General features: G+C 43.9%; 1 protein-coding gene across 3 annotated transcripts in view; it reads left to right on the top strand.

Annotated features, from left to right (window-relative positions):
• EFCAB6 (EF-hand calcium binding domain 6) overlaps positions 1-14585 on the top strand; it is a 108414-nt gene that overhangs the window by 61296 nt on the left and 32533 nt on the right. For all 3 annotated transcript variants that reach the window (XM_081911692.1, XM_081911691.1, XM_081911693.1), the window contains exons 18-21: positions 974-1089; positions 3956-4191; positions 9606-9702; positions 10706-10824. In XM_081911692.1, the coding sequence (XP_081767818.1) occupies positions 974-1089; positions 3956-4191; positions 9606-9702; positions 10706-10824 (568 nt within the window). The remainder of the gene's footprint in view (positions 1-973; positions 1090-3955; positions 4192-9605; positions 9703-10705; positions 10825-14585) is intronic.

The raw sequence follows: 14585 nt of genomic DNA, 5'->3' as shown, positions 1-14585 counted from the left end.
TCTCCTCCATGTGGGGGAAAACGGCTAGACTCAAGGTTTGTTGGTTTCTTAATTCTGTTGGCAAAAGTGAGAACCAAATCCAAAGAGTAATAAATTGTGGCATAATTCTGCGATTCATGCAGCGTTCTTTTGGCAGCAACATGTGTCTCTTAGCCAATGCCTCTCTGTCTTGGCTTGCTGATACTAGCAGCCCTGTCAAAGACAGCAGAGAGCCAAATAACTGTAAGGAACTGAAATAGCCTAGCCAGCCCATGAGAACTGATTTGCCCCTCTTCCCTCGCACTGAAGCCAAATAGCACCAGTCCCTCAGCCCAATTTTATGTAGGCCCTGGCCTGTTTTTAAAAGCCCCCTGCAAGAAATCTGTTCAGGTCTCAGGTAAGAGTGATTTGGCTTCCCCTGGCAGCCTGTTGGGTAGGGAAGAATGGGGGGGGGAGAGAGAAACAGGGCCAGAAAAAAGAAAAAATGCCAGGGGGGGCACTGGCAATATGTGAGATTGTGGCCCTAGACTGAGAAAAGCTTGCCAGCCTGCTAGGTATATTTGCGGTGAGCAGTTCAGGCAGTAAATGTTTTTATTGTCCAAATTGTACAAACCTGAAGAGGTTTGTGATATCTGGGGCCTAGGGGTTGCGAAATGTTTTTTGAAAGCTGCATTTTCTTGGCAAATAGCTGATCACCTAATTTATAACTTTATGCAGTAGGTTATATTTATAGTCTGTCCCCGCCCCCGCCCCCAATTCTCCAAGGAGATTATTGTGGTTCTTCCCTCACTTTATCCTGACAACAGCCCTGTGATCTACGTTTGGTTGAAAGGGAATCCAGCTCCAACATCACCGGGGATCTCAGATGGGGTCTCCCAGGTGCTAGTCCAACATTCTGACTGGTATATCACACTGGTTTCTAGTGTCAGTGATTTGAATCTATTTCATGATTTTGTGGACCATTGGTCACTTTGGCCTGATGTAACTATTTCAGATTCCAGAATGAGTGGACACTCTCCAAATCGACGGGCCAATGCCAGCAAGTGTCACTTTGTGTCCGCTGAGGAATGCCTTGGCCAGTATTGTGATAAGCTTGTGGAGGAATACGGGGTAAGTGCAGCCAGCTCTTTCCTGTTATTTATTGATGTCATGTTTTATTGTTCTGTATTTGCATTTCTTTGCACATTTTCCTCATGTGTTGCTATTGTAAGGGAAAGAATGGTATCGATGGAACCCTCAGGGCCTTTGAATCATAGAATCGTAGAATTCTAGAGTTGGAAGAGACCCCAAAAGTCATCTAGTCCAATCCCCTGCAATGCAGAAATCTCAACTAAAGCATCCATGACAGATGGCCATCCAACCTCTGCTTAAAAACCTCCATGGAAGGAGAGTCTACCACCTTCTGAAGGAGTCCGTTCCAGAACATTAGAGAGTTCTTCCTGATGTTGGGTTGGAATCTTCTTGTAACTTGAATCCATTGGATTTCTCCTCTGGAGCAGGAGAAGACAAGGTTGCTCCATCTTCCATGTGACAGCCCTTGAGATATTTGAAGATGGCTAACCTATCTCCTCTCAGTTTTCTCTTTTGCAGGCTAAACATACCCAGCTCCCTCAACCATTCCTCCCAAGGCTTGTTTTCCAGACCTTTGATCATCTTGTCACCCTTTTCCACACATATTCCAGCTTCTCAATATCCTGCCTAAATGGTGGCACCCAGAACTGAACACAGTACTCCAATTACTCAAAGTTTCACCTTTAAGAAACTCCCAATCATTTTGGACCCCCTTCTCTTTGAGTATTTCTGACCATGGATCTCACCCGGTATTTCCTTAAGCTTTTTGAAATTAGGCTTCTTAAGGTCCAAAGTACATGTCCAACTATACTCAAGTTTTCCCTTGCCTCTATATCATGAAACCCAAGAGAACATGATAACCTCCTCCCAAGGTTCCCAGTACTCTCATTTCATCCCTGTTGGTGAGGAGCAGGTCCAAGATAGATGATACCCTTGTTGCTTCTTCCAGTGGTCAGTGAATCAACCGAGGAACTTGAGAATGGCTCCTTCTAAGCAATTTCCCTCCACTGTAGATTCAAAAATCCATGTTTCATTCCTGTTCAGATCAATCTTGGAGAAGGTCTGCCTGTTAGGCTGCTAATGCTGTAAGCTGCTTATGTCTGCTAGCATAAAAGGCAGTTTCCTTCCACAAACTATCCATGTAGGATGAAAATTTGAAGTCCCTTTTCCTTGCCATCCAGGAAGGAGGGAGCCTGAGTTTATCGCATTCACAGCAGAGGAAAGAGGTTGTCCTGTAGCTGCAGCCGGGGGTTCTTAAATGTTCAGGTGTTCATCAGGGAAGAGGAGCAAAAGAAGATTAGCAATCTTACAAGAAGGAAAAGCTTAGCTTGCAGTAATGAGCTGAGTCTTCCCATCTGGCAAGGATCACTGCTGTGGAATTGATATGCTGAGGCTTCTTCCTTTCTGGGCATGCAGGGAAAGTTGATGGGCAAGCCAGCACTTCAAACTTCTCCAGTCTTCCCCAACTGCAGGGGTGGTTTGTAGGAGGGAGTCAAAGGGCATCCTGATCAAATTTGCAGATGACACCAAACTGGGAGGGGTGGCTAACACCCCAGAGGACAGGATCACACTTCAAAATGACCTTGACAGATTAGAGAACTGGGCCAAAACAAAGAAGATGAATTTTAACAGGGAGAAATGTAAAGTATTGCACTTGGGCAAAAAAAATGAGAGGCACAAATACAAGATGGGTGACACCTGGCTTGAGAGCAGTACATGTGAAAAGGTTCTAGGAGTCTTGGTTGACCACAAACTTGACATGAGCTAACAGTGTGACGCAGCAGCTAAAAAAGCCAATGCACTTCTGGGCTGCATCAATAGGAGTATAGCATCTAGATCAAGGGAAGTAATAGTGCCACTGTATTCTGCTCTGGTCAGACCTCACCTGGAGTACTGTGTCCAGTTCTGGGCACCACAGTTCAAGAAGGACACTGACAAACTGGAACGTGCCCAGAGGAGGGCAACCAAAATGGTCAAAGCCTGGAAACGATGCCTTATGAGGAACGGCTAAGGGAGCTGGGCATGTTTAGCCTGGAGAAGAGGAGGTTAAGGGGTGATATGATAGCCATGTTCAAATATATAAAAGGATGTCACATAGAGGAGGGAGAAAGGTTGTTTTCTGCTGCTCCAGAGAAGCGGACATGGAGCAATGGATCCAAACTACAAGAAAGAAGATTCCACCTAAACATTAGGAAGAACTTCCTGACAGTAAGAGCTGTTTGACAGTGGAATTTGCTGCCAAGGAGTGTGGTGGAGTCTCCTTCTTTGGAGGTCTTTAAGCAGAGGCTTGACAACCATATGTCAGGAGTGCTCTGATGGTGTTTCCTGCTTGGCAGGGGGTTGGACTCGATGGCCCTTGTGGTCTCTTCCAACTCTATGATTCTATGAAAGTATTCTATACAAGTGGAGTGAAATTGCTAGAGGTATGAGCAATAGCATAACATGTAGCCACCCAAAAGTGAGGCTTGAAAATTATCCACTGGGTGTGTTCTGAGTAGCTTTGTTGGAGGATATAAGACTCCAAAAATGTTTCTCTTTAAAGTCATGTTGGCTACATATATGTGCTTCAACTAATCTGACTAGTTTTTTATAAAGAGATGCCATTTGTGGTGGGTGGAAATAACTTAGATGGAATCAAATGAACAATCGAATGCAATATGGCGCAGGGCACCCAGTTCCTAAAGCATCTCAGCTTTGGTTTGGAGGCTGTAAGAAGGAAACGCTAGATCATCCCTACATGGCCTGTTCCATAAAGAAACCTAAAGGGACCTCTTCATGTGAAGATCTGGACCCATTTGCAAAACATCTTAAGATGTAAAGTTAGTCTAGTAGTATATTAGTGATTTGTATAAAAAGGGGAAAAAATAGGCCAAGTGTTTATACTAAATTGAATATTCCCTATTAGGATCCATACATTGCCTTCCGTAAAATAGATAAGAACAATGATGGCATAGTCAGCATGCTTGATTTTCGACACCTCCTGGATAGCTTTACGATCAGCATGACAGATGATGAGTACAATCGTCTCCTTGGCATCCTGGGACTGAACATTACTTCTACATTAAACTACCCGGAATTTCTTCAGTTGTTCCAAGCAAATACAACCAGAGACATGCGCCCTTGGTTGCCTTCGTCTAACAAGTAAGGAGGGCAGGAGTCTTATGGATTTACTTAAATTTATGTTATTATTACCTAACATAGGATGCAAGCTATGTTGTGTGGCATATTTCAGGATTCAAGGATCTAAGATTAGATGCCAGCTACTGTTTGATAGTATTGGAATAAAATTTTAAAGCCCTTAGCCAATTTGGTACTTGTAAGATCCTAAGCATACCTGGCAGTGAAGCAATGTGTTTTGATTTCTTAGGATTGCTATTTGTTTATACGTATTTCTATTTCCCCATACCTTTCATTATATTTTAAATCCACCCTTTCCATAATTACCTTTGTAAGCCATGTTGCAACTCATTTGTTGGAAAGTCAGCATATAAATCAGGCCTATTGATCCCACTCCTTTGGTAGCCTTGGACCAAGTTGGTCTTCACCATCTAAATAGCACTGAGTTTAAAAGCTTTCTATTATGTTTGTTGCTCCTAGATTCTTTGGGCACACAATTCCCTTGGAAATGCTACTTGGGAGTTGTGCATATGGCTCTTCAAATTCCAAAATAGCTAAGATGCAATGCCATATGTTCCTACATATTCAAAACAAGAATCAGCTCACGGTGGGGCGGGGGACGGAGCTGGCTGCAGTCATCTTCTAGGCAGGTGGGCCACAGTTGCTTTCCAAGAAGGGAGAAGGGCGAGGTGGTGGGGAGATGGCAGCAGCTGCACTGTGCCAACTTCCCAAACTGCCTTGGCCCTTCGCTATCCCTGAATTGCAGGGGGTTGGACTAGATGACCCTCAGGGTCCCTTCCAACTCTATGATCCTATTCTGCCTGGAAAGCAACAACAACTCACCTGCCAGAAATCTAGTGCAGAGGCTTCATTCCACTCAGCATAGCAAGCCCTTTCTGTTAAAAGCTGTTTTAAAAAGTTTGTACTCAACACCAATATATTAGAGCAATTGATTTCTAGAAATGAACCTACTTCAGATACCATTCCAAGCACAGAACAAAGAGTGTTTCATCATCTGACTTTCTTTAGAGTAAGACGTCTTTAGTGTGACAGCTGGTAGACTTAAGTCTGTTTCAGAAATGACAATAGTCAAGGTAATGGGAAATAACAATTGACTTGTCTTAACTGTTCTCTGTGCTTCCCAAGCATTCTGAATTCAGGCTTTCCAAATATATCCCATGAAGAGTCAGGACCCACTAGTTCTGCCCTTCCCCCAACTCCGTCATTTGTGAGAAATATTGATGAAAACAAATAGTACCTACAGCTCTTGAACTTTACTATAATATTTATATGTGTGGACTTGTACAGAGGGCATAATCCACCAAAAATTAATCTGATTTAATTCAGTTGAGTTTAAAAATGCTTAACTTGGGATGCACTTGAACAGCTTTGATCCCTATTCTCATTTAAAGGTTAATAAAAGTAGGCAGGAGAACTTTTGGTATAAATAAATGTAAAGGGCTGTTCCAGCCAGCTTCCCCCACCCAGTGCTCTGGATACCTGAGAAATAAGATCTAATAGGACATGGTTGTATTCTTGTATATTCTGTGCAAATTGGCAGGTATAAATGCAGAGCAGTTTGAGCAGACGTATATTTGTATTGTTGGTTGCCACATTTAAAGCCCTATGTAGTTTGGGCCTAATATGCTTGCCATGTTCCCCAAAGTGAAAATACCGACAGGGGTGTTGACTTTTTTTGGTAGGGGGGGTGGACATCTCCACCCCCCAAAAAAAGGATTATTAAAACATGGTTTTCCTGGACATTTTGCTGATTAAGCAAAAGTCCGCCCGGACACCATTTTGCTGCCCAAATCCCGGACATGTTCAGGAAAGCCCGGGTGTATGATAACAACAACAACAACAACAATTTTTTATTTGTAACCCGCCCTCCCCGGCCAAAGCCGGGCTCAGAGTGGCTAACAACAGTTAAAAATAGCACCGCGTACATAAAATTGCAGTCAATTAAAATACATTCTAGAATCAATTCAGACTCAAATTGATGGCAACCATTAAGCAAAATTCTGTGCATATTGCCAGAGGAGGGGCTCAGGCTGTGCCCTGGCCAAAGGCCTGGTGGAACAGCTCCGTCTTGCAGGCCCTGCGGAAAGATGTCAAGTCCCGCAGGGCCCTAGTCTCTGGTGACAGAGCGTTCCACCAGATCAGGGCCATGGCAACCCTAGCCTAGGATAGCTAAAGGAGCACTTGCTCTCACATGATTTGGACTGCCTAGTTCATTGGGGTGGGCTCTGCTCTGTCTCCCCATGGGAAATATGTAGGGCAGGACCTTCTTAATGGTAGCACCCAGGCTCAGGAACTCTCCAAGAGATCTGCCTGGACCCATCTCCCTTGGCTTTCAGAATGTGAGTAAAAGCTGGCTTGTCTTGGTGAGCTTTTTATGTTGACTGATTGCTCCATACTTGATGCTGGCTGCCTTTTTACATTCGTTTTTATGGCTACAGTTTTTAATTTTTATGTTGTAGTTTTTATTTGTTTTGTTTGTCAGCTGCTTTTTCCTGGCTGAAAAGCTGCATAAGAAATTGTCATATAAACCCACACTGTTGTATTGTATCAATGCAATCAGATTACCCATCGTACTTGGATCTGAGTTCCACTTCTTAGGGTTATCCACACTTGTCTTTCCTCCCCTGTTTCCAGGCAGGGTCCATGATTTAAAGCTCAACATCCTTCTTTTCTTTTTGGGGATCCAGAGCTTTTCCCGCGAAAACCGACTCTTTAAAGTCCAATCGTTAGTCCGCAGAAAACAACAACCCTGAATTTCCATTTGCTCCGATTCAGCTTTAAAGAGCAGGTTTTCACAGGGAAAGCTTGGGGCAGGGGGGATAGCTCAGACCTCTGCCTTGGAAAGAGTGAGGCAAAAGTTAAGTGGGGACAAACTGTTACTGTACTATGACTGATAGCTTTTGAACAAGCAATAAAGATGTGGATTTAGTTATAGATTTAGTACCAGACTGTACACAATTGCTTGATGGGTGCATGTGTTTTTTAAAAAACCATTAACAGGATAAATAAAAATAAAAATAAATAAATAAATAAAATAAAAGTAAAAATAAATTAATTTCTTTAATTAAAGATCAAGTTTAAAATCAATGTTAAAATCAAGGTTAAACTGTATCTTACATTAGTAATAACTATTTTATTTCAACACTGAAATGTGCTAGGTTTAGTTTTGAAAAAGTGTTGCAATATCTTTCCTAGATTAAAAGCAATGTGAGTTATTTAATTAAAAATAATTATTTTACAGTAAACATGCATACACTTGGCATGGTTTCATGTGTAGGAGGAGAGGTTGGAAATTGACTTGAAATAGTCTAGCTCTTCATCCTGTTTTTAAGGTCTTTAACTGTAATTATGAGTTTTGAAGTTTGTGAGAGATTGACTTATTGGCCACAAACTAGCAAAAGTTCAGCGAGTCTGAATATGTGGAAATACGTGTCTGGAAAAACTATTGCAATGTCATGTGAGTCAATTCACTGTTAATCTTAAATAAATACAATAAACATGTTAAGAGCCATTCGACACAATACATAGGATGAGGTACCACTGTACCACTTTATACTGTAGATGCCAGGGTTATTGTTATTTTTTTTTTTATCCCACATAAACCTTGCTTCCCTATAGTAAATCTGAAACATCAAATAGAGGGCTAAACTGCGACTGCAAACTCAGTCACACTTACACATTTTTCTGCCCGAGGCAAAGGACAAAATGGTGCTACATATAGAAACCTACCATCTAGATCAGCAAACTTTTTCAGCAGGGGGCCGGTCCACTGTCCCTCAGACATTGTGGGGGGCCGGACTATATATATATTTGGGGGGGAGAGAAGAATGAATTCCTATGCCCCAAAATTAAGCCAGAGATGCATTTTAAATAAAAGGACACATTCTACTCATGTAAAAACACGCTGATTCCCGGACCGTCCGCAGGCCGGATTTAGAAGGCGATTGGGCCGGATCTGGCCCCCGTACCTTAGTTTGCCTACTCATGATCTAGACTTCTACTTGATTTTTTTTCCAACACTGGCAGTGGCACAGCATCTTCCCCGGCACCTGAACACAGCTTTGTCTGCTCTAAGCACCAGGTGCCTGTGGCAGCCATGTCCCTCTGCCTAATGACAGGGCCGTCCCTCAAAAAGCAAAATTGTTAAGGCTCAAGTATCAGTCTCAACAAGGGTGTGTTTACTTGCCGGCTGAAGAAAGAATAATGGCTGCACCAGCCCTGGTAACTGAAAAGGAAATCCCATTCAACCTAGTTGGAATCACTTCTGATTTTTTGTTGCAAATTTATTATATGGAGTTAGGCTTGTTTGCTTTTCTTTTCTTTTTTTAACCACAAAGGAACAACAACCAAAATATGACTCTCCCACATCTGGAAAGCAGTAAAACCCAGATTTTGACCAGTGCATTTCAGCCAACTACCACCTCAGTCTGTGCCTGGTGTAGAACAGCTGTTTGTTCCGTTGATTTCAATGGTACTTAAATGTGCTATATACTATTGCATTTAATGCAATCTTGTAGTAGGTTACTTGGGAACAAGTCCCAAACTAGATGTGACGACAAGTCATATGACTCTCTCCCCCCCCCCCCCCGCCCAGGAGATGCAAGTGTGAAGCAGTCTGGAATCAGAAGTGAAAGAACTGAGTGGGGAGGGATAGAGAAGAGCTACTTAGCCTCTTCTCTAGCTATTTGTCCACTCCAAATGAGCTTCTCTCTTCATGAATCGTGCCTCGTTTGGTCCTTAGCCCAACTGACCTTCTATGCAGAGTCTCAAATAAAGCCTTGATTATATTATGATGAATGTGTGAGAAGGGGTGTAACTGGCTCTGATTCTAACCCCCCCCCCCCACACACCAGTGTGTGCACCGTAACTTGAGAAAAGATCTATGTGTGTGCAGTTAGTGCCCACAGAAGTTCAGTCTGCACAGTTGAGAACTCTGAAAAATGGATCCTGTTCCTTTGTGCGCTCATCCTAACTTTTACTAGATTGTGCCTGGTACCTTTAACTCATACTGGAACAGTTTTGTTTCCCTATTTAAAAAAAAAAAGGCAATCTGATGTGCCAGTGAAAATAAGTAGCAACTTGCCTGAGTTACTTTGGATCTTTGATGTTATTGCTTTGATTTATAAATATTTCTCCCTCAAATCTCAGCTGCAATTAAGCAATTTGACCAATCTGCATCTGCAAATGATAACAGGGATTAACAGAAGTTTTAAAGACATCATTCCTAGCTTGCAGCTGGAGAAGGGGGGCAATATTTATAAGGAATTCATTTGTATGCAGATGTCTGAGATGAGACTTTAAAGCTATCTGTACAAACTATAATAAGGAAACAACAAACAAACAAACCTTGTGGGATATTAATGATTGCATTAAAAGAAGACCACAGTTAGTTATCAAAATAATTCTTTCTTTCTGAGACCCAAACAGACAGTGGCGGATGCAGACCTCGCTTGTGAACAAGCTCATTACTATCTTGCTATCAAAGCACAAACCAGATGGAACGACCTCGCCATGGTAAGCTCTATGTAGTCTTTAAACAAATCTGCATGTCTAACAGAGATTTTAGAGCTTCACTCAATGTTTATCTTTGATTGTCTTTTTTAAAGAAATTAGCTGCAATAAACAAATAGCTCATTAACAATAGAAACATGTGATACGTTTTGAAGTAATGTATTGCAGTAACCGATTTGAAGCTCCTGAGGCTTCCAGCCATGAAAGATTGTAATAGAAGAGACCCCCCCCTCTTCCCCCCACCCACCCCAATAACTTTGGATATGTATGCAGATATGTTGGTGGTGAGATGCCTGCAGCCACGTGGCTGCAATTCCTGCTTGGAGCCTCCAAGGCAGCGGCTCCAAGCAGCAGCGCCATTAGATCAGGATGGCTTGCCATAGATCAGGCGGCGCCAGTGGCAAACCAATACATACAAAGCATGCTTGCATGCATGCACTGTACGTAGTGATGCGACGTGTGCGCAGCCAGTGGTTTGCCCTGCCCTGGGTGTCAGTTGGCCTTCGTTTGCCTGGACTGAGCATGTGCTCAGGATTGAATGGCTCAGTCCTACCTCATAATAGGAAGACAAAATAGGATTACTTGCCCCCAGTAGGAGGAGAGGCAGACAAGTGAGGCATTATGGGTGGGTCCTATGGGTTCTCAGGTGTCTTTAATTACTTAATCAGTTTGTTTCATATGGCATCCTATTGGCTTTCCTGTGGCGCATTTGCCAGTGCTCAGTTTGGAGGTTGCTGCTTTTGGGGTCTTTCAAAGCAATTTAATATGCATAAACAGATGGCGTTGGGTTCAGGCCTCCTTCCTACACTGGTGCCTTCCAGTAGTGTCTTCCTCTTGGCTTGCTTTCCTGTGTTGATGCTCAGGATTGCAACCAACTGGTGCATACAGCCTCTGCAGATGAGCTGCCATTTTGTTTTTCCAGTTCCTGTAATGCTTCGGGTTCATAGAGGATGTATGTATGTTCCAATACGGTAGCCTTTACTATTAAAGACATCTCCTGTTTTAGCATTTACATGAATATGATAGTGATGGCAATGGCATAGTTCTGAAAAGAGACCTGAAGGACATCCTGTATAGATACAACATCCCCACAAACCCAAAAGAACTTGACAAACTTTGGGCAAGGTAAGAATGTTCTAGTCGTATCCTCCCCCCTACCCCTCACCGGCTTCATCTGTGGACTCTGAGCGCAGGAGTGGCAAACATCTGGCCCTCCAGTTATCGCTTGATCCCAACTCTCATCAGCCCAGCCAGCATGGCCAGTGGTCAGGGATGATGGGCACTGTAGTCCACCAACATCTGGAGAGCCACAGGTTAGCCAGCCCTGTTTTGATGACTGGTGCTGAAAAGAGAGTTGCTTGCGATGAAGTCTAAGTGCTGATTTCAGATAGAAGAACCTAATGAAAATGGCCACGTCTCCATATTTCTTATTCTGGGTTTTCATTACTTCCCGGAGATTTTCCCGTAGTGTTTTGTGGTGGGTTTTTACATTATTATTATTGGCTCTACAAGGGAATTGGGTCAGAAATGGCTATGGCTACCCAGCTACTCCCTCCGCCTTGACTGCCTTCAGCCACTACTAGCCTGACCCAGCCCTGTTCCACTCATGACCCATCAGGCAGAATCCAGCCTACCATCCGGGTTCAGAGTTTCTAGGTGCTTGGCAACCATACTGCTTTTGCAGTCCCAAGGAGCGAGTAACAAAGAGGGAGCTAATTTAGCTCCCAGCAGCCACAATACCTGAAGGGTGGGCTGCCTTCAACCTGGTGGACCACAAGATGTGCAGGATCAATTCTGTTACGTAAAATTAAACAGCATTATACGGCAAGTGGCATATGGGGCATCTGTAAGCAGATTGCAGCAGGAGAAGTAGACTGTGGCAAAGTATCTTTCTTCTAATTCTCAGCTGTTATTCTTTTTTGAAAAAAACAACAACCAATGTCTCTAGTCCTCATATTTACAGAAAAGAGTAAAAAGAAAAAGAAAACCACCCAACAGCAACTGAGTGGCTGTTCGGTTTTCTAGTTGCAGCCACACTGAGCTTTTTACAAGGCAGCCCAAAATGTTTGAAATAAATGAATAAAATATCACTTTGAAAATATTTTATTGTCACCAGATAGTGACCTGTAAAACAGCACCTATAAAAAGATCTGGAGGTTTTTTTTATAATGATAAAAAAGAAAAGAAAAGAAAAGAGTTCTGTTTCAAGCAGTTGTTTGCTCCAAATGTCTCCAGAAACATGCTGATTCCATTAGTAAATGTAGTTGCACAGATGCATGCACAAACCCTACAGAAGGTCTACACTATGTAATATTTGTGAGGTAACATATACATATACATTCCGTTTCATAGGTGCACATACATATAAGACAGCTGTACAGAGCCAGTCACCTGGTCATTTTTGGTGACTGAGAGCTGCAGGAGACTAGGCAATGGAGCTTTGATTCTCTTCCACATGCCCCCCCCCCTTTCTGCAAGCCACATACGACTGGCAGGCATGCTAGCATTTATACAGGAGGTGCTAACTTACCATATTTTTCGCCCTATAGGACGCACTTTTCCCCCTCCAAAAATGAAGGGGAAATGTGTGTGCGTCCTATGGGGCGAATGCAGGCTTTCGCTGAAGCCTGGAGGGCGAAGGGGGTCAGTGGGCACCGACCCCTCTCGCTCTCCAGGCTTCAGGAAGCTATCCGCAAGCCTTGGGAGACGCAGCTCTCCCATGGCTAGCGGAGCGCTTGCCTGCACCCAGAAGCTTGGGGCGCGCTGAGCTCAACACACCCCAAGCTTCGGGCTTCGTGCAGCGCTCCACTAGCCGTGGGAAAGCCCCACGAAGTCGCGCGGCTCTCCCACAGCGAGTGGAAAGCAGCCTCTTCGGGGGGCTGGGATCGCACCTGGGGGGGGGGGAATAACTTTCCCCCCCCCTTTATTTCCCCCCCAAAAAACTAGGTACGTCCTATGGGCCGGTGCGTCCTATGGGGCGAAAAATACGGTAAGTAATTTGCCAGTCTGCTGCAGCGAGAGTCAGAATTCCCCAAACCTCCCTTACGTTCCTGTCTACCAGTAGCGCACAGGTTTCCAGAGAACATCCCACATACAGAAACACCCAGTGCTTTTTTCTTGGGGGTTCTCAAAGGGTACGCAGTACCAGCACCCCCCATCCCCACCCTGAACTGTTAAAAGTATGGCATTTACTGTAACAATTTCATTGCACCCTTTTTCAAAAGAAAGAAAGAGGGAAGCATGCCTCCAGATCAAAGCACTGGAGTTAGGGTTGATTGCTGTTTGAAGAGAGATTTTATTTATTTATTGAAGACCTGCAAGCCAAGAATAGCAACAAAACATAAAAACTCCAATAAGAAGAACAATTATTGGAAAAAGGAACCCACCTAATAAAGTTTTTAAAACTATTTCAGGGAGCTTTTATCTGGAGCTCTAGGGCAGCCTGAACACACTGCTGCTCTCTGGTTATTTACATTAAATTAAAAATTAACTTGAAAAGTGTTCAACCAAGAAGTGATGCATAATGTACGTATCGAATCTGACAAGATACCGTGAGATTGTTCCTCACTTTATGAGCATCATGAGAAAGAACCTGACAAGCTTTTAACAGATAGGCACTTTTTATTTTGAAAGGTTGGAACAGATACAGGGGGATTTTGGGGGGTGTTTTTTTTTTTTGCTAGTCTCTGTTAAGACTCATTCTGTCACAAACTGGAGCATAAGAGTTATGATAGATGGATAGATGGATGGATAGATAGATAGATAGATAGATAGATAGATAGATACTGAGGCCTCACAGAGTCACTGATGGATGCATCAGAATTGTTAAGAGAGAGTTCCTAGTGGACTACAGCATAATACACACACAAACCAAGACGCCTCAACCACTTGAACAATCTGGAAGTGGGACATTTCTGCATCACTTCCCCATTCCCTGCAAAAGAAAAAAGAAAAGAAAAAGAATTTGATGTATATGCCAAAAATGATGAAACTACTCCCACGGTTGCTAGGAATCTGACATTTGCCTTGCATAGCCTGAGACACAATAATAATCAAAAAGACATTTGCATTTTTCTCTCCAGAAACAGGTGGCATGGTAGCCCCGTTACTGCCTCTCTCTGCCCCCGATTAGCACAGTGTGGGGGGAAGGGCGGGCATGAGCTCATTGGCACTGACCCCGTCTGCACTGTTGCACCAGCCTCCTCATTTTCCACAGGCTGGGGGAGGCAAAGGCCTGCAGCAGGGAGCCTCCAGGAGCTTCTCATGCAACTTAGAATCCTGCTTTTCCACTCAACGTTTCCACGTTTGGAATATATATTTGCCCCCCCATGTTTGTTCATGATTAGCGTAGCCTCTCTACCTGCAGCTGGCTTGCCCTCCTGAGAAATGGAGGGCAATGAATCTGGCAGTGGGGGCGTCACAGGTGGGGCGGAACCCAAGGAATCCCTCACAGAAAGGTAACTGCATGGGAGGTGAGGGGATATCTGAATAGACTGATTTGTACTCCAAAGAGCTTAAGGTACTTTCAGGCTGCCCATGTAGGCAAAGCAGGACCAGCCCACTCATGAGGCAAGGGGAGGCAACTGCCTCAGGTTGCAGGAACCACAGGGGCAGCAGATCCAGTCTCCAAGAAACGCATTGCCTGCTGCTCCTCTGACATATTCCTTGGAGGCCTAACCTGCTGCCTTCTCAGTAACCCCCCCCCCCCCGCCGCCTCTACAGCAGCGTCTTAGTGGATAGGAGGTGCTGGTCTCCTCCCACCCCTAGGGAGGAAATGGCGGGGGCTGCCTTCTGGGGTCTCTGGGGCTCTGTACCCACCCAGCATGATTTGGAGTTGACCACTTTCCCCAGGATGGCCTTTGATTCCCAGTTCAACCAACGAGTAA

Source organism: Podarcis melisellensis (genome assembly GCF_964234715.1).
Source record: "Podarcis melisellensis genome assembly, chromosome: 5".
Lineage (NCBI taxonomy): Eukaryota > Metazoa > Chordata > Lepidosauria > Squamata > Lacertidae > Podarcis > Podarcis melisellensis.
This window is presented reverse-complemented; position numbering and strand designations above follow the sequence as displayed.